Consider the following 22,847-nt stretch of genomic DNA (forward strand, 5'->3'; position numbering starts at 1 on the left):
TCACTTGACTCGTCGAAAGGTGTAAGACGTACTGGAGAGGAAACATGCTGAAACTACTAAGATACGTGGGTGTCTCAATGAATCTTTTATTTTCTCTTTCTCTTTCTCTCTACTATATTCTCTTTTATTTATTTTCTGTTCATCTTTTTCTATCATTCGATTATTCACGATCCTACAAACTACGCATTTATTTCCGATTACAAAATTAAACAAAAAGAACGGAAAAAAAAAGAATTTGATGTTTCGACATATCGATCATCGAAATTCTCGATCTTTTGATCTTATTTTAACGTACTTCGTACCAATAAGTAAATAATTGATGATAAGTGAAAAATGAAAAGAAAACAAAACAGAGAATATAAGGAACAGATAATATTTAGGATTTAAAATTTCGATTTATAGATCGTTGAAATTGTTATCAATGAAATTTTTTATCTTTTGAGATCGCAAAGATTTTATGAACTAATATCTATCTCTTTTTTATTCTAATTTTCTACAAGGCAATAAATAAATAATTCATTTAATTTATTCCTCATGGGATTTCGTTTTTTCTCTTTTTCTTTCTTTTTGTTTTATTTTTCGTTCTTTTTCAGATCTTACTTCTAATGATGTTCATGTTTTCATTGGTAACTGCGATGCCTCGTCCAGGTGGTGATGGACACGAGCAGTAAATGACTCAAATATCCTTAGAAAATATAAATAAATCTCATACGTTCATAAATCTTTTCAATTTTCAATGCTTTTCAGTACCCACTTTATAATACACGTGCCACATTATATCCATAAGCATCACCATACGCGCGTAAAGAAAATTTATATACCGGTAGAATCACACGACGATGATCATCATCATGAACACGAAGAAGATGGCTGGTGACAAACAGAGAGAGAGAGAGAGAAAGTTAGTTTCAAACGATCCTTCTCCAAACGTTATTACTGTTAACCTTTAACTTGCACTATTGTTATGTCTAATTGTTACACGTTAATAAATTGTTGAATTGTTAAATCAATATCACTTAATTTTAATTTTCTTCTTTCTCTCCACTAAATTCTAATTTCTCCAATTACTGTTTAATTCTTTTAATCGGATGATTAGGCGAGGATAAAAAGACGTCAGATGATATATTAGTTAATAATATTTATCGAACATATATGTATATACACACACATATATATATATGTACGTGTATATAAAAATAAAAACTGGATAACACAACGCAAAAGCATATGTACATATATTAATTAATCTTCATGTTGAACACACACATATTCCATCCCCTGGTAGTAATCCAAGGTTTTATATATCCTATTGATAAATCGATATCTATTTTGTACTGATCTTTCTTTCGATAAGTATTTTGGCGATGAGTATTTTACGAGAAACGTTGACTCGTTTCTTTCCTTATATTATTATTCGGAGATCAAAGAACGCATCTCCTATAATTCTAAATTATATAATCTGTAAATCAAAAATATATATAAAAATAATATTATAAAATAAAATAAGAAAAAATTAGATATAAATATATATATATATATATTTACTAGAAAACAATGAATATTTTTTTAATGAAAATAATATTAAAGAAGAAAATAATCGTGATTATATTATAGAAAATATTTAATAATAATAGATTTTAATTAATGGAATATTCTTTTGATAGTCATTAAAATTATCTTAATAGGTAATAATAAATAAATTTTTATAATTATTAAATCTATGAATGTTCTGATAATATTAAAATAACAATAATAATGATGATATTTATGTCAAGAAATCGTTGTCTTAAAATATTAATAACAATCAATCCACAAATATCGTAACGATCCGACTCCTATGACGGTCAAGGAGAAACTAAAGATATATAATTCAAAGTCATGTAGATATATATAAATCTGTGTAAGTACATACCTAACGATCAAAAACAAACGAATAACAACATTAGAGATTCTGTCTACCACCATGACTTTTCTTCGTGAACTGGTACATGAACAGGTACATGAACTTTTTCAACTACTGGTACAGGTACATGAACTTTTTCGACTACAGGTACTGGTACATGAACCTTTTCCACATGGTGTATCGGAATCGGTACGGGTACTGGTACCTTTTTAACATGATGAACTGGTACGTGAATCTTTTTCACGTGATGATGATGAACCGTATGAACGTGATACGGTACATGAATTACATGATGAGAGCTAAAACGAAAATTAATTATTAAAAGGATGATTAGAAATTATTAAAATAATAAATGATTCAAAATTAATATCATTACAAATCAGTAAGAGAATGAATAATAGAAAATTAATAAAATCAAATCAAATCAAATCAAATCAAACGATACAAAATTAGTAAGTGTAATAAAAAAAAATTATAGTAAATAAAATTAATGTTACAAATAAAATAATTCATAGCGTTTCTTTCTTTCATTTTTTTTTCTTTTTTAATGATCACGATATAAAATCAAAAGATATTAAGTGATGTATAATTTATCGATAATGATAGGATACTTTTCTTTTTTTTTTACTTACTGGCCATGATGACCAGGTACGGGCGATGCTAAAGCCACAGTCAACATTCCGAACACGGACACCTGAAATACGATTGTGAATTTGTGATTATCACCATAAGGAAATAAATCGAACTCGTACACCCGTCGCATCGGTTATCGAAATGCAGAACGGCATTTTTTACGAACGTTTCACTGCATTTCTCGACTGATGTACTTACATACATATGTATGTATTTCAACTGCATTACGACGACGTGAAAATACTTCGTTTTTACTGGTGAGATTGTCTCACATGTTCTATTTATTTTTTATGTATTATATATGTATATATATATATATATATATAATCCTATGTAGAAATGATGAAGCGATAATTATTATCTTTAAAATAATTAAATTTTTTCACAATCCTTTTCAAAATAACATAACAAAATTAAAAAACTAAAATTACATAAAATTTCATGGTCCATGTATTTCTCAGAAAAATATGAAAAATAAAAATAAAAATGAAAGTTAAATTAAATGAAATCTTAACAAGTGAAATTGCACGACACCAATAAAATTGTACTCACGACAATGATGTATGAATTCATCTCGATGGTCTTCCTTTGATGGAAACAAAATCTTCCTTCGGTGATCTTCGACGAGAATAAAAATTAACAAAAAGAACAGATAAGAAAATTAAAAAAGAAAAAATATATAGAAACCACTTGGAAGAAAATTCACAAAGAAAAAAAAATTACTTTTGTTTTCTTTTATATATATATATATATATATCTCTCTCTCTCTTTTTTTTTTAACGATAATACGTCGCAATCGATTGAGATGGTCTGCTTGACTTGATTTTATGAACGTCGATACGATTCTGCTTTTGACCGCTGGGGATGTGTGCTTATAAAGGACACGTGAGTGCCTTGGTCAAAACCACCCGGTGAAAATGATCAGGGTGGGGGAGAGAGTCATAGTCGCGAGACATTATAGTTACGTAAAAGCAAGGAAACGATCGCAGACCGTTACGTATGTAATGTTTTACGTATATATGTATAATAGTAACACAAGCTCCCAAAACGAAACATCGTCGTATGCTTGCAAGTGTCTGTGTGTGCGTGCGTGCGTACACGCGGACGATCGCGCGCACGCAACTCTCGGAATATTCGAAAGAAGCTGCGTAACAGTGCAACGTAGTATGCCTTCGTCGTCGAAAGTTCGAGTCCAATTTTTCTTCCATTTTATTAATTTGTGGTCTGTAGTTGATTAAATAAATTAAAAAAAGAAAAAAAAATTGGGATGGACGATTTTGTGATTAAAAAAAAAAAAGAAAAGAAAAAATACAAATGTCAAATGTGTAAAGTTCGTGATTAGAGAAGTGCGCGTGAAAATATTTTTTTGGCCAAGTGTTTGTGCGTCTGAATTGCGTGGGAAAAAAAAGGAAAAAGAAATGTATATATCAAATCTAATATTAATCCAATTACGTGTTTAAAAGAAATTTTTGGTTGTTTGGTATATGTTTGCTTTTTTTTTTTTTATTTTTTCGTTTAAATTACTTTCCATCCCTATTAAAATCCTAAGACAATAGTCCGCCACGAAGTAAATGTTCACTTTATTTGCCAACTTGACTATAGTATTTCAAACGTAATTATACCGTATCATGGAACGCTATGGTTTTTAACGATAGGATACGGTTAACATTGAATTACCGTTTCTATTTGCATATTTAATGTGGCGTCACAAAATGCGAAACGATGAAGACGAACGTGTATGTTCCTTTATTAATAAGTCTAAAGCCTTCAATTTTGTTGTTCGTAATTTTGCCCATCCGATTCTTCGTTAATCAATCTTTACTTGCATAAATATTTTCGTTACACCGTGTGAACACGTGCGGAACACGATAAATTCGAGTCTTATCGATTATCGCGGTAAAACCATTACTATAGTTTTATAATTATTATATAATTATAAGCTTCCGCATTTTCCGTAGACAAATACGTAGCTTTCTTAATTTGTTACAGCTTACGTTAATTATGATCGCATTACATCGATATCCACGATATGTTCTAAGATATTTTTTTATTTCGAGTAAGAACCTTCATTAGTTTATTTTCCAGTTTTATTTTTCCAAAGAAATATTGAATCGCATAATGAGCAATGTGTGTCGGAATTATATATATTTTATATCTAAATAAACAGTAGTTTTTTTTTTAATGTAATAAAGAATATTATTTTTTTTTATAATATTTTTATAAAACTATTTTCTTTCAATAAAAAATACTATTTTTGTATACTATTATTATTATATATTTTCTATTTTCTTTTTGATAAAAAAAATATTATATTATCATTTATCGTTTATTTAAATATAAAATATCGAATAAACAACTACTTATTGTTTATTATTCATTTAAATATAAAATAATGAAAATTCAAACCAATATATATGCATATGTGTGGATGTATATCAGTAGTATCTCTTATGTCCGGTAGAAAATTGATGGTTGTAAAAGAGTGAGAGCACAATGTTACGTGAACATTTTCTCGGAACACCATCGTTGTCGTTCGTTTATAAATTCTCGAATCACATTTAATTACGTTTTTTTGGAAGATACTTGATTAATTCGTTACAAAATGATCCTGAAGTTTTTGATTACCTAACTTCTCTTTCTTCCACATTTGCATGGAAAGTTTTACAGCTTCGTTTTATATTAAACGCATTTAACGATCCTTATATCACGGCATTTCATCCTTTCGTTAAGAATTTTGTCTATAATAAACACATAATAAATAACTCGTGAATTTCAATGAACTTTCATTACGTGTTGGCGAATTATAAATATTGATTTTGTGCTTATACAAGACGCAATATATAAGAAACGAAGAAGAAAATGGATCGATTAATAAAACATGAACCAATCTCACACACATATGTGTATATATATATATATAGCACGCACAAAACACACACGGATTATATCCAGATACATACTGGATCGAAACACGACGGATCAAAAGTTTACAAGTTATTTTTTCAAATCGATTAATTACTTTTTTCGAGAAATTTCAAGCTTATGATTGAATTCATAGTTTTACAAGATAAATTTGTAGATTTTCAATTCGAAAACAGACATTAACCTGAAAAGTCTCGTTAAAGATTAATATCACTCGATTCGATGATACATATAATATTATCTATGGAATTTTTTATTCTTTTATTATATATATATTTGTATATTTATATACATACATATATATATATATATATGTATGTATTTATTAAATCGATTTGTACATCTCCAAAACTTTATATCGATTTCACTATTTCGGAATCAGTATGATGCGTCGATAATATCATTACAATGTTGTTTGTATGTACGCAATAGAAAGAAATCGTCCACTATCTTCCTCGTAACTTTCAATGTTTATAACGCGCTGTTGCTCGCTTGTGAAATGTCAGTCGAATGTACTTACTTAGTTATGTATACAACGTAAGTCGGTTAAATAATCCAAATCATTTCTAATATCTAAGTATCGCATGTTAATACGACGAAAATAAGAAAGGTTAATTAGAAGTATCGTATTTTTATTCTACAATCTTGGATTGTCGCTCGATCGATAAACTATCATATCGTATTTAGCGAAAGTAAATTGCGTAAATCATACAACTATTTTTTTTAATCGAATATTGTTAAAAAAAAAAAAGAAGAAAAAAAAATGACGAAGCTATATTGACACGGAAAAATATTTGATTTACTATTCGACGAATTTACGTTTACGTTTGTTGCTAATCGAAAATAAACAATGTCGTTCAAGTGCAAGTTTAAAGGTTAGTTATCGTCAATTCGTCGGGAATTTCTTGTTCGGTCATCTTTGTATACGAATCCTCGTAAAGTGAGTTATATTCGTTTAATCTTTTTTCCTTTTTTTTTTACTCTCTTGCACCAACGAAGCCGACAGAGTTACAGCAGGAAGTGGTGCAGCTCGCATACTTAAAATATCCTTCATACAGGGAGAAAGCGTTTCGTAACCAAACGTACATATATATCTTTATGTATCTCCTTTATGTGCCTACGGGATAAAGGTATGATCATCGTAAATTAGAAAAAGGATATTAAAGGAGAGCATGCTATTCGGCGACCGAACCAACGACTGCCTTTTATTCTATTCTATGACGAGGAATTTTCAAGTTCGGAAATAGAACTGGATCTGGATAAATAACCTATTAAATAAAACGATTATCTTCCGGCTTTCGAACGTTGCGAATGTCCTTTTGAAAGCTGAGGGTAATGTACGGGACGTTTTGCGTTACGTCATACTATACATTATTTTGGTTATATCCTAGAGAATTATATCGTACGAGTAATGATAATAATTTAGATCTCTTTCTTTTACATTTTTTTTTTTTTTAACGCTCTCGTCGTTTTCTATCATATCAAACGAATTAATTTTCTATTGAAATCTGAACGACGAATTTTGGTTAGAAATTCGAATTTTGTTTTATTTCACGCTCTCACGTTGCGAAGTATCATATTGTAATTTCAATAAAGTTTAGAAATGTTTTGGAATAAAAGTGAAATTTGTCGAAAATGAGAAGTAAAAGATTAAGGTATTCAAATTTAATTAGATTTTTAATTTGTTCAAAATTTCTATTTAATATCAACGGATTTTTATCGGCAATATTTTATGAGGTTATCTTTCGAAAGTTATGTTAAGAAATTTTCAATGAATTATCATAAATACGATTTTCTATTTGTTAGGACTCGTGAAAGTTATTTAGTCGATGTTCGATTTTGAGAGTAATATATACATCATCGTGCGACGAAAGGAAATGAGGGATATGGTGAATGAAAGTTTAACGTTGGAACTCGTCCAATGTGCGGCAATATAGTATATATGTGCTATTGCCATAAATGATAGATAATCGTTCGGAAACAACGTGGGGAAATTGACGGTTGATACATGGTAAAAATCTACATTGTTGCTCTACTTCCTTTTCACCATATAAAAGTACGTAAAACTACTTTTACTTTGTGACAGTAGACAATGATCGTAAACTCTCGATACTTTTTTTTTACTCTTATCTAGATATCATTTTTTATTTGATATAATTTTTCAATCATATTGTGTTTCTCTTTAAAAGTGATTGTTACACTGTTTTGAATAAATGTCAAAAGAATTTACTTTGAAGTACATAGGTTATTAAATGCTGCAGGTTTTTTTTTCTTCCTACATTTAGTTATAAAATGTTATATTATACGTAGGAATGTCAGTCTCTCCTGCCTTCGCACTTGGTCGAACGAAAACTTAGATCATTTTGTCAATATAAATTAAATACACAATTATTTTTTCTTTTTTAACTTTGTGGCTATTTCAGTTTGTGGTTTTTGCCAATCTAATGGTTTACGACGATACATAGGCCATGGTGGTACTGTGATTAATGCAGCCATTACAAAACCTGCCCCTAGAATATAAATAGTTTGAGAGAATTGTTGAATGACGTATCCCCATATAAGACCGACGACCTGCGCACAAAATATTATCGCAATTTTAAACGTTTTATTAATGAATTGTCAAAATAATTAATAATAGAATATTATTTACTAGGATACTAACCCCAAAGAGAGTTATGATGACTCTTGATAATTTCTCTGCTCTAGCCTGGCCATCATAGTCCTGTAACGATACATATTTAATTAAAATTTATATATGTATGATATTTTACATATCATTACATAAGTATGATATTTCGTAAATATTTCTTTATATTAAAATCTAATAATTACTTTATTTATCAGTAATCCTTAAAACACAAAATTTAAGAACTGTATCTTGTTTCTGACATATGGAGACGCATAACCTCTAAATTTTTCATGTATTGAAAAGATTTATAATTCCTTATCACCGAGCTATTATTTTTAGATGTAAATCAAATTATATTTATGACTTACCATATACGTAGGTATAGACTTAAGATATTGTACCCAAGAACTCATTATGTTAAATAAATAAATATTATAGACGTGGCAAAATATAACCCCTCACAGCAAACTGTGAAGTGATAAAGGTATACTGCTCGAACAGTGCCATCTGCAAGGAAATTCTATAACTACTCCGCTTAGTCATTAGTACTTCAAACACACGCGAGTAGATGTATTATAAAATAGCGTGTTTTCAGGCGTTTTCGATTTATTTATTGCCTATTATCTATACGAAAAGAATGGATAAATAATCAAACAATAATTTTTTTTTTCTTGTTTAACACTCATAAGAAGAACATTTATAAATTCTTATAAAATAATACTGTTATGTGTTTAATCATATAATATTTGTATATTATAAATGTGCTTTTTATAATTTAAAATTATAAAAAATGTTCTCTTATATTTTTCATCACTAATTTTTCTCTATAAATTTATATATTTACATAATTATTTTTATCCTAAAGCATCGGTAGTCTACGTTGATATCGTCATAATATTGTTTTGTTGTGCGAAATGTACAGCATCGGCGATTGTAGGAAATAATCCAAAAGTATGATCGTTGGATTCTAATAAATTACACTTATTCATTGTTTCATAAACGGGACCGCAAGATCCAGTAATAAAAACGGATACGTCAATATCATTATATTCGTTAATTAAATTTTTTAACGTTTTTACACCGGCAGGATCGATATATGTCACTGCCGAAAAATCCAATATTAAAGTTCGTATCTATAAAAATGTATATTAATTAATTAATTAATCTTTCGATTATTTGTAACAAATAAATATTATTAAAAGCAATTATTAAATACAGCTAGTAATAAATTTATTAAAGAGAGCGTAGCGAATATACTAACAAAAGAAAAAAAAAAGGGAAACGAAAGAAGAAGAAAGAAAAAAATAATTACAGTTTCCTTAGCCGGTGTACTGCCATAATAACGATTCGAAGAATTTCTACCAATATAAAGTTGTTGGGAGGAACACGAAGATGGTTCGTTGAAGTCAGAATTTGAGTATTTTATCTAAAAAAGAACAAAAGAAATAAAATTGAATACAATATACCTTTCGAAGATTTTTACAAATTTATTTTATAAATTTATATAAAATATTTATATACCTCTTCTGTTCTCTCATCTTCGACGATCTTTTTAGAATCTTTCATCATTAATACTTTTCTTGGTGTCACTTCAGTGAGTTTGTAAACTTTCTCACAAAAATGTTGCCTAGATGCAAAGTTCAGACTTCCCGAATAATGAAATATCTTAATACCTGCTATCTCGATGGTCTGAAGGAAAAAATTTATATATTGTCACGATTGAATTGATAATGAAAGAAATTTTATATAAATTTGTCATACTCCTTTGTATCTTTTGGTGTCCAAATAGAGTTCGGTACCGGGTGCCAATGCAAGTAAACATGCATAGGGTTTAGTAGCAATAACTATTAATTTTGCGAGGCATACAAGCAAACCTACGAGTAGACCATATTCGACGTCCAACAAAATAACAGTAAGAAATGTGATAGCCCATATAATGGCATCTATTTTATCCAAATTCCAAAACTTTAGGAACTCTTTAATTTTCATCAGCATACCTTGAAGAGCCACGACTATTATGCTGGCTAGGATACACTAAAATATAATTAAACGAGTATTTAATGATCGTTCATATAACACATGAGATAATACACGGTGTTTCGAATAGTATCGTCAAGAATTATTTCTCTATAAAGACTTGTTTTTTTTTTTGAGTAAATTAATGTCATATAAATTCCAATTTTTCGATCGTATGGTTTTAAATAGCAAGAAATGTAAGGTCTCATTCTCTAAAAAAGAAAAGAAAAAAAAAAAAAGAAAGAAAAAACACTAAATCTTGAACAATCCTGAATTAATGAAATTAATAAAAATTCGTGAATATTACTCGTGGGAGGGGTTCGAAGAACGGTCCAATCCATAGTAATACACTGACTAAAATCCCACAAGATATCAAGCTTGCTAATTGAGTATGTCCGCCAACGCTTTCTTGGATCAATGATCTCGATAATGAGGCGGTGAATGGCATGCAAGAGAAAAACGATCCGAAAAGATTGCCAAGACCCTAGAAAAATAAAAAAAAAAAAAAAATTTGTTCAGTATTATATCCTTCATTGTGAATTTTTATTGTTTGTACTATAAAAAAAAAGGAAGAAAAACTTCGCGGTATGTTGAAATGTAATAGATAATTGTACTTACCTGGGCAACCAATTCTTGATTGGCATCTACTTCGTAACCAGCCTTTTGCGCAAAGATCAAAGCCATTGACATAGATATAGTATAGGAAACTAAAGTGATTACGAAGCTGTCGAGTAGAACGTTTGGTATCAGAGAAAGTGGAGGCATTGATGGTTCTGGCAATCTAAAAGATATGAGCATGCGCATGAGCATGAGCAAACATAAACGTAAGCGTAATCATAATTATAAAATTTTTCTAAGTACAACATATTTTATTGTTGATTAATGTTACGTGTCAAAATTATTAGTATAAATTTACCCGACTGGTATATCACCGACTATCTTGATATTGTATACCTCTGTCAAGTTCATATACATTGATATCAAAGTACCGCTTATTACTGCTAACATTTCTATAGGTATTGGAAATGGACTTATTTTTGCGAATCTTGGCTAGGAAATATAATAATTATTATTTTATGTCATATTTAATGTCGTATATAATATGTACGAATGTCCCAACAAAAAGTATTCCTCAGGGTTATTGTGAAACCTAATGATTTTTTTTCGAAAACATACTTGACTTGTTTCGGTGTTTTTCGAAAATATTATTATATTTTATAATAACCTTGATGGACATTTTTCGTTGGATATGTATATATATATATATATATTACTTACTTTTAAAAACTCATTATTAAATATCAAAATAACGATCGTTATCGCTGATAAACTCAAAGCAGCCAGATTGACTTTATCGAGATTATTGAAGATGTCGAAGTAGGTCTAAAAGATGATGGAAAACAAATGTTTACATATGTAATTATTTCAATTGAAGTATATAATAGAAATATTACAGGAGGATGTACTCGTACTCACGAGAATTAATTTAAATATACCTCTTCGCGGTATTAATGTTAAACCAAGAAGATCCTTCACTTGTGACGTGAAGACATGCAATCCAGCAGCTGTGGTGAAACCACTTATTAGGCTATCGGCCAAGAACGAAGATATAATACCCAATCGTAATATGTACATTCCTAACTAGACCAGATACCTTGAGTTACACGTTAAATATCGATTCGATCATTGATTAGGAGAACATTTAACATCGTCACCTGCGTTAGACCAACGACGAATGTCACAACGGTAGCCACTTGTATTGATGTGTAATGATCATTCGTCATACCCGATGCCGTTGTTATGTTCTCTCCATAGATCTGTGTGCTATTCGAAAAATTTTCCGGTGAGCTATAGGTCATTACTACTTTGCCTGTCATCATGCATACGACCGCGAATGTACCTACAATTTAGAGGATACAATATGTAATTGAAGAATAAAACTGTCTTTTTAAGATCAAATAAATTCATTCGAAAGAAACTTACCCATCGAGTTGTGTCTGGATGTACCGAATAAAAAATATACTAAAACTGGAAAAAACGCCATGTAAATACCAATTATGGATGGTACATTGCCCAAAATTGCATATGCCATTCCTGTCAAATAATAATAATAATAATAATGAGTTATCTATTTGGAAAAAGATTATAATTAATTTAATTAGAAAAAGAATTACATTAAAAATATACATTCAAATTCATATTGAAAGTAACAAGATAGAAATTTCAGATATTTTTCAAGTGTAAATTCGAAACTTATATTAAAAAGTCAACGAGATAGAAACTGTTTGCATAAGAAATTAATAATATTTTTCAAAGGTAAATTATAATTTGTGATAAAAATAAGAAAATAAAAACTTTAATTAAGTCTATAAAGTTTTTAATTTATATTTTAATATATGATAAAAGAATTCTATTAATTTTCATCTTAATTACAAAAAGATAATTCAATATATATATATATATATATATGTATATATATATATATATAGATAATTTTTAATTGTATAAAATTACAAATTATAAAAAAATTATACCTTGAGGTATGTGCATCACGGCAACCGTAATACCTGCTACGAGATCACCAAGAATATTATTCCTCCAATTATACTCTGGTAGCCATGAAATCAAGGGTACAGATTTTTTAAATATTTTCCATGGGTCAGCTTTCCTCCATCTCTTGGATACCTCTTCGGTAACTATCACAAGATAAACTCGTAATAATAAATCAAAAGAAAAAGAAAAGGAAAAAAAGTATTATTTCAAGGACTCGTTTCGCTTTCGCGGAGATGAAATCCAACAAGTCCAACTATTAAAAACTAAACCAAGATAAAAGTGATTTAAGGTCACTGACTCGACTTACGATTTCTCTTTGGTTTCGCATACTTGCACGTTCGATGTAGTTCGTCTTGATGATATATCGGTCGTATTACCGTCATTTCCGATGTTATCGTTGCCATATTTTTTCTTTGAATAGTCTGTTGAAAAAAAGAAAAAGAGACCGAAGTAAAATTATTGGAAATAAAAAATGATCAAAATTGGTACGGCATCCTTGATAAAAAATGATGGTTTTTTCGAATAAACAAACAAACAAACAAACAAACAAATAAATAAATAAATAAACAAATAAATAAAAGAATTTCATATTCGACGTGATAAAAATCCAATTTTTTTTTTTCATTTATTGTGCAGTATTCTCTTAAAAGAAAACATTACTTTTGAGAAATGAAAAGAAAAACAATAAAAAAATGAAAAACTATAAAACATTTTTATTGTCAGAATAATGCAGGCTAATAATTCTTCGAGCATAGAAAGCACATGGCAGAAATATATTTGTCTGTTTTCTTTTTACGCTGATAATTCGTAACGAGGTATTGTTTCGGAAGAAAAGACTTGTTTTTTTCGTGAAGAATCTCGTACATGCCAAATATTTTTGTTTTGTTAATAATTCGGTTCGTGCTAAAGTCGAAAAGTTCACTTGTTTTTTCAAGGACGTCTAATTAAATGCAAAATAAAAAAAGGAATAAATTGAACAAAAAAAGAAAAAAGCAAAGAAATTAATTTCAAATAAATAATAAATTCGACAAAATTTATATATATATATATATATATATACACACACATATATAAAACTTAATTTTCATCAATAAGAAAAATTAATTTCAAATGAATTATAATTTCCAGCAACGAAAAAAGAAATTAATTTTAAGTAAATTTTTTTGAAGAAAAAAAGTTTTCAAGTAAATCTTTTTATTTTCGTTTGTTTTTTCTTGAATTTCTAAAACTAAAATTCAATGAAGTGATTCTACTGTTCTCTTTTATCATCTTTCAGTATAAAATTGTATCGAATTCTACCAAAAATATCAGGGTAAATACGATAAGGCTGATTATTACACATGATTGATCATAACAAAGACGACGTAGGAGAATTCCAATGATTTTATTTATTTTTTTTTTTATTATCTCCGAGACTTTCCTTCGTTACAAATTTAAGACATTAGTTACCATTGCTTTGTGACTGTAAATGTGCGATTAGAATGGCAAATAAATGGGACATATATTATCGAAGAACGCTAATGTTTAACCGATACGAATGATTTAGTTCGAAAGGAGGCCTATTACTTTCCGTGATATATATGCTTATGCAATGATGCTCATCGAAACGTCTTTCTGAACATATGCGTAGTTTGAATCTAAAACGCAGATGACATAAATAAATAAATACACACACACATGTATATGTTTGCTCACTTGCTTTTTCAAGAATGTGTGTTTAATTATACATATACATATACATATTTATACGTCATTAATATGTATGTCATTAATATAAATTAATATATATACATATATATATATATATATGTATATGTATGTATAATTACATTATTCGTTTTTATATATAAAAAAAATATTGAGTAGATGGAAACTTAATTTTTTATCGATGCGTTTTATAATAATTTTATTTCTCTTTATCTTTCTTTTTTTTTTATATTGTCATCATAGAAAATTGTATCTAATATATTTGATAATTATTTAACAAAATTAAACAAATTATTTATATTTATATATACATTTGATTTGATGTTATTTATTTTATTAATTTCTTTTTTCATTGTTTTCTTCCTTCGTGCTATTATATCAAAAACTTTGTACAATATTTTTCATAATTGTTTAACAAAACTGATCTGTATTAATGCAAATATTAAACAATTTTTTATGTATGCCATCAAAATACTTTATGGAGAAATAATTTGCTTTTCGTTGAATTCTATAAATTGTGTTATAATTAAGTATAAAAAAACGAAATAAACAAGAGACACGAACTTCCAATTCCGTTATTTTACAAATGAATGTTTGTCCAATAATTAATTTATAAAGGAAAAAACAAAAAAGAAAAAGAAAGAACCATTAATCTTCATTTTACATACTTTACTCACTGTTTTCCTCTATAATGCTCTGAGACATTAACACGGTTTGAACGACAACCGAAAACTGACATTGAGAAACTAGAAGTAATAAAAGTCTACGAATGAAAGCAGTAATGTCGACAAGATATCCAAATATTATCACATCACGTCCTGTCTCGTCAGTTTCATGATATATGCATGATAAAGATAATGAGAATACGCCAAGAGACTAGCTTTAAACTCGAAACGTCTTCATCAACGTTTTTTTTTCTCTCGTTGTTTTGCAACGAATTGATTGCGAATGACGAACGAATTGATAATCCAATAAATAACTGAAACGCAATTTTCTTTTTCCTTTCTTTTCTTTTTTTTTTTTTATATTGTAACCAAATAAGAAATTATTATAAAAAATAAATATGTCCCTTTTTTATTGACTAATGAGTAACGAAGAAAAAAAGACAATATATTAAAAAACTATTAAAGAAAAATACACGCACACAATAGCGTATATTGTTTAATAATAATATATTTTTTATATGCAATGATATACGCAGTCTCATTATTATGAAATTTATTTACTATATTTATTCAATAAATATAATATTTAATATATAAATATTATGCGATATAAAAATGTATGGAATAAGAAGAAAAAAAAATAAAATAAAATTAAGTAATAAAATACCTTATCATTTAGTTGCGAAAAGATGTGAGTTGGAAATCGTAGATACGAGAGACGCTGTGGTCCAGACAACAATGAGAACCCGTCTCCGATCTCTCCCTCGATCTTGGGAGATCGAGCGAGCAATTATCATTGCGACACGCGCCATGAGATCTCGTTAAGCTTTTCAACTCGCGGAATGCTCCGAGCGAAATGATTTCCAACGACAAATTCAACAAACTAATCTCTCTTCTTGAATAATTTATTGGCATCCTCATCTTTCACTTATTATTTGTCTTAGTTATTTAATACTTTCTCGTTAAATAATTATTCTCGTTAAAATAATAAAAACAAAAACGAATTACAGAATCGCCCGATTTCTCTCTCTCCTTTTTTTTCTTTTTCTTTTATTCCGAAATGTTTAGAAACGATATATTGTATCACTTATTTTATTATAATATATAAATAAATATAAATACGAATCGTATCTAATTCTTTTTAAATGTGATTTAATCGAGAAACTAAATATTTTCAAACATTATTACGTCGTATATTTAATATCATTCAATGTTCATAGAAACGTCCACATTTAAGAATGCATTAATTAATAAACAAAACAAATGATATAAAAATTTTCCTTTCCATTCTCCTCGTTTCTATAAACGCTTGAAACGAAATTTTTTTCTTAACTGAATTTATACTCGAGAAAAAAATGATCGCGAATACGTATAAATCATCAATGGAATATTTTTTCTTATATTCCTCTCGTAAAATAAAATGTCTGATCTTATCGCTCATACATATGTACACAGACACGTACATAGATTTATTTACTATATGCATATACCTATGTAATACATTATTCTCCTACATTTTTCCGATATCAAAGAGTTATGTCTTTGTAATAGACATAAAAGAAAAAAGAAAAAAGAAAAGAAGAAAAAGAAAAGAAAAAAGAAAAAAATGAAAAAGCGAATGAAATATCTCGGATGAGGAAACTAATGGGAAGAACAAACCTTTCGTTTGTGTTATCTTCTTCGAAGAAATATCGTCGTTGTCGTCGTCGTCGTCGACGGAGAGGGATAAAGAGGATAAGGAAGAGGATGAGAAGATCGAAGTATCCTTAAAAAAGATTTACGATTTGTACGCTCGATTAAACAAGCTGAATGTGAATCCAAAGATTGCTGGAATGTTTTTTGTAAAAAACGTGTATATATATATATGTGTGTGTATGTGTATGTATGTATGTATGTATGTATGTATGTATGTATGTATGTATATGTATATATAAATGAATAATTCCGGAATAATATTTGCAACGTGAAAGGTCTCGTGTAATGTTTAGTAGAAGGAAAGTGTTGTTGACCGATCGCGCGTTACTCGATTACTATACTGAGCTCACTATGTTTGTCTCGCATAACATAGAATGGTGAAGGTCTTGCTTCGTCATATATGCCGAACATTCACTCGTTAACTACGTACAGTAACATTTGTTGAAAGGTTACTATCTAGGGTCCTGTTTTTATGGCTGGTCTTCTTTTTTCTTAATATTTTTTATCTTTTTTTTTTTACAACCACCTACGTCAATAAGATTTTAATTAGGTCATGATTTATTGCAAGTTAAAATGATTAATTTAAATCTTGCTTAATTTTGTTTCTCTCTCTCTCTCTCTCTCTCTCTCTCTCTCTCTCTCTCTTGTCTCTCTTCTTTAAAATTTTTGTTATGACTGACTTGTTCGCGAAATTTAATATCCGATACTACATCATAACATCGTATTATATAAATTATTTGTTTCAGCATATAAACGTAATGAACACTTGGATATCTTTTTTTTTTTTTTATTTGATTAACTTCGATTCAAGAATTTTTCAAAGACAATTAAAGTGGGATAACTCCCGCACGAACTCCTGTTATTTTCCTTTCATCTCATCTATCCCATTTTTCTTCTCTTTTGAACTCTTCGTTACGGCAAAGTTTTTAACAGAATGTAATATCTTTCAGGCGTTTATCGTATCATGGAAATGATTGTATTTGTTTCCTCATTCAAGTTACATCATTGGAATAATATGGAACGAATTGTAAATGAATATACGTCAAAGAAAAGATAAGATTGGCTTGTTATGAAAATATCAAGATATGCCAGATATATTTGTTTAGAATTTTTAATTAACGCCGAATCGTCTAGAATGATTTTAGTGATTTTTAGTAATTTTTAATAAAGAGGTGTAATAATTACTTGTAAATGAAATCGACATTAATATATATATAATTTATTATGTTATATATACACTTACGATTTTTTCCGATATCATATTTAACGGATTATGTAACAAACTTAATTATTTCAATTTGCTCTACTTAAGAAGAGACTTGAAATGCTCATTTTGTAAAGGTGTTTGTTTGTCTTTGATAAACATGTTTTATCTCGATTTACATTGATATAAAAATTAAGACTATTCATTACTACTGGTTTTATAATAGTTTAAGCTTATTAATGAGTACTCTCATAATTTTTGAAAGATTTTGATGAACATGGTATCATTTTAAAGATAAAGGTCATATTCAAAAGAAAAAATTATATTCAAGCAAGGACATGGCTTTTACGAATCTTTGAAAAAGTTTTATTTTCTTCGAAAAAAGTCGTATCAAAAATTATGTTTCTTCGATAATAATCTATAAATAAAAATAAAGTTTTTTAAAAAATTCGAATAAGCCATCTCCTCACTTAAACCTTTATCTTTAAAATGAGATCATGTTCATAAACATTTTTCGACAATTCTTGACGCTATTTTCAAACAGTTTTTGTAAGGAAATGCGTTTTGTCATGGTAATTTATTCAAGTATTTCATTAAGCTTTCGACTGATATTCTTTGATAATAATAAATAAATGCGTGTTCAGTTGTTCATATTAATGGGTCTTAAAAATAAATTGCATGATTATTTAAGTGATGTACTATATAATGAACACGGAGTACAATAAATTAATATTTAAAGAATAGTACTTTTAATTAAATTAAAACACGGCTCGTAATACGCATTGAATATGAAATAATTTTAATGAATATTTCAATGTAGTTAAATTTTAACCTCTGAGTCATTACTTTTATCTAGTAACAACAAAAACAGACTCTTCAGTGACTTTGACTGATATTGAACTAGTTTTCTTTTCTATTCCGACGAGTACACATCGCAGATCGCACTTTCCGGACGTCTAAGCTTTAATAATTTATAATATTGATAATTTTATAATTGTTTAAACGATCTTTAATGTAGACGAAATATAATAAACTTATATCTAAATAGTAATATATTTATTTAAACATTACAAGGCTCGTAATACGCAATACAAGAAACGTACAAGAATCTAATTTAAAATTCTAATACTTAAATATTTTGACCTTGCGGTCGTTGGCTATGTTTATTATCAACAATAACAAACGTTTAAGAAACTTTGCCGGTTATCGAATTAGTTTTCTTTTACATTTCAATGAGTAAACATCGAAATTTTCTAATCTCATAAATTTTCCATAAATTTTTTTTATAACAATGATATTATTTTTATTTTGTTTTGATTTCGAACATCATCGCAATGGTGCACGAGATTAAGAAGCTAATCGAGCATTGTATAATAAAAATAAAAAGTCGATCGGGATAAAAAACTCATCTACAATTTGTTATTTTCGTCAAAGTTCTTCATCATCTTGGAGCAGAAGCAGGCTTGTGCAGCAACAACGAAGACTTGATATAAGTATATTTTTATATCCAACATTTCAAATACTTTTAACATTTCCTTGTTAAAATATTCATCAGTTTTTACGTTTTAAAAGTTTCTTGTGAAAATGCATAACAATGAAGTAATCGTGTGTTTGTATCGTTAAGATAAAGATAAAAATATCGCGAAGTAGAAATAGTTTGTTTTGTTTTGTTCGCGTTTAGCAATTTAAACAACAAGTGAATATGTTTCAATTTTGTTATAATTAGTTCACAATGTTTTTTGCTTTTTTAACAGTCTAGAGGAATTGTACCTCCTTCAGATAATATTGGTAGCTAGAATTTTAGAGTTTCTATATTGTATTATTACTATTACTATAGTAATAATATATAATATAATAATATAATAATAAGAATAATGATGAGAAGAAGAAATAGAAAAAAAATATATATATATACATTTACATTATATAAATTAATTTTCGTATGGATTATATTTATTATCGTTTACGCGTTAATATCGTAAAATAAATGCGTACCAGCGTTACGTTCTATTTGTATATGGATTATTGCGACAAGTCCTCCATCATTAAAAAAGAAAAAAATGTGAGTTCATAATCCACTAACACTATCTATTCTAATTTACACTAACTTGACCATTATTTTGCGTACTAGAATATTATAACTTCACAAGCTTATAAATTGATAACATAGATACATTGTCATAATAATATTTCACATTTGCATTTCTAATTCATATTTTGTTTCTATTTGTCGTTGAAGTCACATACACTTTGAACGAAAAATGATGAACTGTCTTACTACGTAATATCACAAATCATTTTTTGTCCTCCCTCTCTCTCTCTCTCTCTCTCGTTCTTTTTCTCTCTTTCTCTTTCTTATTTATATCACCTTGCTGATAAATTTTTTAATCGTAATAAAATTTCGTAAATCAACGGATGTACGCTTAGTGCACTCGATACCAAAACTAATTCGATAACAAACTATGCAGACTACATATGTATGTTATCAAGCAAATTGTCCTCATTCGATTCTGCAATTCATGTATTGAATATATCGGTAATTAATCAAAATTAATTAATACCAGATGCGTCTTCAATAACTTTATTTTTTTTTCTTTTTTTGGAAAAGATACGTACGAATGGGAATTAATCATAAGAATTTTTAATATTTCTTTTTATTTATTTACCTGGATCTTGCATCAATCGATAAATTTATTCTTCAACGTTAGAAGTAGTTCGACTGTAGGATGATTTAATGATAGATTGTTACAATATTAAATATATCACAATAAAATTACAATATGAATGAAATGAACGATTTACCAAAATTATTATTTAACATATATATAGAGTTAACAATAATTCATAGTTAACGTTGTACGTTATTTAGATTTTATTCCACTTTATATTACACCCGTTAATAATACCGCCGAAAAATTTCAAGTTACTTTCAACTACATTCATAATCAAAGTCTTGTACCGATTATGTACGCTCAAATCATTGTTCAACCACAACATTTCACCAGATTTTTTTGAATCTGGCCATACAACGTTCAGTAAAGCATCGTTGGTACCATTCGGAGTTGGATTTCTGCAAATAGATAAATATTAGTCGAAAGTTTTTCGTTTACAACATTGATTTATACTAGACAATTCATTTCGAATGCTAACCCGTATTTAACAAAATTCGTCCACAAACGAGTCATTCTTCTTTGTAACAGCGTCATGTTATTGTTTGCCTTAGGATTTACTTGGAATAAATCCGAATAAAATATCATTTCAATTTCGTCAGCGTGTGCCGCACCTAAAACAATTAATTATTATAATTAATAAAATAAAATAAGTTGGATAGATAAGCGTTAGAGATTTTTTTCTATTCGTCGCTATCGAATAAGCTAATCCATTTCTTATGGAAATATACCTACAAAAAATATATATATGGATAATATAGATTCGACAAAGTTATAAATATTTAACAATGTCCGATCTTGGGATATAAATCGACCTTCGGAAGGTCATAGATATTATACATTCGCGTTATGATTATACGCGAGAGTCAGCCTTGGTTTTTTCGAAACAGCTATGATGACTCACCACTCTTGGATAGTTTGAAGGGCAGTCCAAAGTTGTTATTAACAATCGTCTATTTCCCTACTGTTTACAAATCGTAGCAAACATCTTCCAAAGTTAATGACTTGTTTTTATTGATTTTCGTACACGTGTAAAATTATTTCCTCTCAGAAAGAAAATTGTATTTTTCTCTCACATATCGGCTAATCAAATAGCTTCATATTCCGATTAAAAAATATACGTGATTTTTTAACTAAGATGAATGACATCAGTGCAATGACATCTTTAATGTATTAATTTTAAGTGGAAAAGAACACACTGTATATATCGGATATACACATGTAAAACAAAACTTACCGTCTATATTAACGTGATCTATGATTTTGTGTAGCGATTTGTTATAAGCGAAATCATATCGATAGTAATAAATCGGATCGTTGAATTTTGACATTAACTTTTGAGTGTAATCTATAGGAGCCATAAACATGATTTCCGAGACAGCCTAGGAAGTATCATAAATAAATTAATTTACCCAAATAGTATTTATCATTTAACTTGATTTACCTTTATAACTTTATCTATGCTGACATTCGATGTTTTTTTACCTAAATCCAACTCCTCCATGTTTTCAATAAGAAGTTTAGAAATGAATGCCACAGTTTCATTCACAGATTCGCGAATATCATCTATTGCTGTAAAATTCAAAATAATAAGATATAGATGATGTGAACAGGACGAATAGTAAGAATACTAACATCCTGCGAACGTAATAGCTTCGTCTTTGGTGTAGCCTAACATATGAGGTCCATGATTATAATTTCCAGAATAGTATTTCTTTAATGAACATTCAGTTATGAACCAATCTGGACCATAATTTGGATTCTCCAGAGTTGGCTTCAATGAAATATCAATCTAAAATTACAGCATATGAAAATTTCTATTCGAAATAATGATATCATTACAAAAACGAATTCCTACTTGCGTAGATTCTGTAATCGTTCTAGTCAAATTTTTTACATCGACTTGATAATAAAATTCAAGTAACTCGTCATCGTTAGTAGCCGTGGATCCAAGTTTCTTAGCGAATTCGTAAGCTTTTCGTGCTGCATTTTTTGGTGTAGTAAAACCCCAAACACATAATGGCACACCACTCATCGCAATTGAACTTCGGAACAGACCTGTCAATAGTATAAGATTACAAATAAAATGAGGATTCAAGAAATTTTGATTTTGAATATAAAGAAATTCATTCGATACCTTTCGATTTCTCTGAAAGTATGTGATAGCCTACGCTAACGCTACCAGCACTTTCGCCAACTATCGTCACCTTGTTTGGATCACCACCAAATTTTGCTATGTTGTCGCGAACCC

At 28.6% G+C, this 22,847-nt stretch overlaps 4 protein-coding genes across 13 annotated transcripts in view; all 4 read right to left on the reverse strand.

Moving 5' to 3' along the window:
- Nucleotides 1-1,204: 1,204 nt before the first annotated feature.
- LOC122634532 (forkhead box protein B2-like) lies at nucleotides 1,205-5,428 on the reverse strand. 3 transcript variants are annotated; one of them, XM_043823766.1, is made up of 5 exons: nucleotides 5,162-5,428; nucleotides 3,089-3,154; nucleotides 2,536-2,597; nucleotides 1,913-2,202; nucleotides 1,205-1,459 (listed from the first exon to the last, which is right to left on the reverse strand). In XM_043823766.1, the coding sequence occupies exons 2-4, from the start codon at nucleotides 3,107-3,109 to the stop codon at nucleotides 1,956-1,958; spliced, it is 330 nt and encodes a 109-aa protein (XP_043679701.1). In that variant the 5' UTR covers nucleotides 3,110-3,154; nucleotides 5,162-5,428; the 3' UTR covers nucleotides 1,205-1,459; nucleotides 1,913-1,955. The 3 variants fall into 3 exon arrangements, with proteins under 3 accessions (XP_043679701.1, XP_043679619.1, XP_043679534.1); XM_043823684.1 differs by lacking the exon at nucleotides 5,162-5,428 and having other exon boundaries at nucleotides 3,089-3,277; XM_043823599.1 differs by lacking the exons at nucleotides 3,089-3,154; nucleotides 5,162-5,428 and adding an exon at nucleotides 2,735-2,796.
- Nucleotides 5,429-7,667: 2,239 nt separating this feature from the next.
- LOC122632362 (signal peptidase complex subunit 1) lies at nucleotides 7,668-8,590 on the reverse strand. The gene is made up of 3 exons (XM_043819075.1): nucleotides 8,456-8,590; nucleotides 8,121-8,180; nucleotides 7,668-8,029 (listed from the first exon to the last, which is right to left on the reverse strand). Exons 1-3 carry the CDS (start codon nucleotides 8,498-8,500, stop codon nucleotides 7,847-7,849), a joined length of 288 nt encoding a protein of 95 aa, XP_043675010.1. The 5' UTR covers nucleotides 8,501-8,590; the 3' UTR covers nucleotides 7,668-7,846.
- Nucleotides 8,591-8,858: 268 nt separating this feature from the next.
- LOC122632274 (prestin-like) lies at nucleotides 8,859-20,242 on the reverse strand. 5 transcript variants are annotated; one of them, XM_043818934.1, is made up of 14 exons: nucleotides 19,923-20,242; nucleotides 12,964-13,078; nucleotides 12,638-12,799; nucleotides 12,087-12,197; nucleotides 11,819-12,003; nucleotides 11,580-11,744; nucleotides 11,382-11,486; nucleotides 11,020-11,153; nucleotides 10,722-10,884; nucleotides 10,411-10,587; nucleotides 9,849-10,121; nucleotides 9,609-9,776; nucleotides 9,400-9,513; nucleotides 8,859-9,220 (listed from the first exon to the last, which is right to left on the reverse strand). In XM_043818934.1, exons 2-14 carry the CDS (start codon nucleotides 13,058-13,060, stop codon nucleotides 8,963-8,965), a joined length of 2,112 nt encoding a protein of 703 aa, XP_043674869.1. In that variant the 5' UTR covers nucleotides 13,061-13,078; nucleotides 19,923-20,242; the 3' UTR covers nucleotides 8,859-8,962. The 5 variants fall into 5 exon arrangements, with proteins under 5 accessions (XP_043674869.1, XP_043674879.1, XP_043674844.1 ...); XM_043818944.1 differs by lacking the exon at nucleotides 19,923-20,242 and adding an exon at nucleotides 16,688-16,852; XM_043818909.1 differs by lacking the exon at nucleotides 19,923-20,242 and adding an exon at nucleotides 15,696-15,889.
- Nucleotides 17,926-22,847, reverse strand: part of LOC122632324 (juvenile hormone esterase-like) — a 16,852-nt gene continuing 11,930 nt past the window's right edge. Inside the window, exons 5-11 of one of the 4 annotated variants that reach the window (XM_043819019.1) lie at nucleotides 22,734-22,820; nucleotides 22,455-22,654; nucleotides 22,232-22,388; nucleotides 22,041-22,168; nucleotides 21,834-21,978; nucleotides 21,078-21,210; nucleotides 20,566-20,997 (exon numbers count right to left, since the gene is read on the reverse strand). In XM_043819019.1, coding sequence (XP_043674954.1) covers nucleotides 20,793-20,997; nucleotides 21,078-21,210; nucleotides 21,834-21,978; nucleotides 22,041-22,168; nucleotides 22,232-22,388; nucleotides 22,455-22,654; nucleotides 22,734-22,820 — 1,055 coding nt within the window. In that variant the 3' untranslated portion in view covers nucleotides 20,566-20,792. The other 3 variants (XM_043819011.1, XM_043819044.1, XM_043819027.1) reach the window with 3 other exon arrangements.

This window comes from Vespula pensylvanica, chromosome 1, assembly GCF_014466175.1.
Source record: "Vespula pensylvanica isolate Volc-1 chromosome 1, ASM1446617v1, whole genome shotgun sequence".
In the NCBI taxonomy this organism is placed as follows: Eukaryota; Metazoa; Arthropoda; class Insecta; order Hymenoptera; family Vespidae; genus Vespula; species Vespula pensylvanica.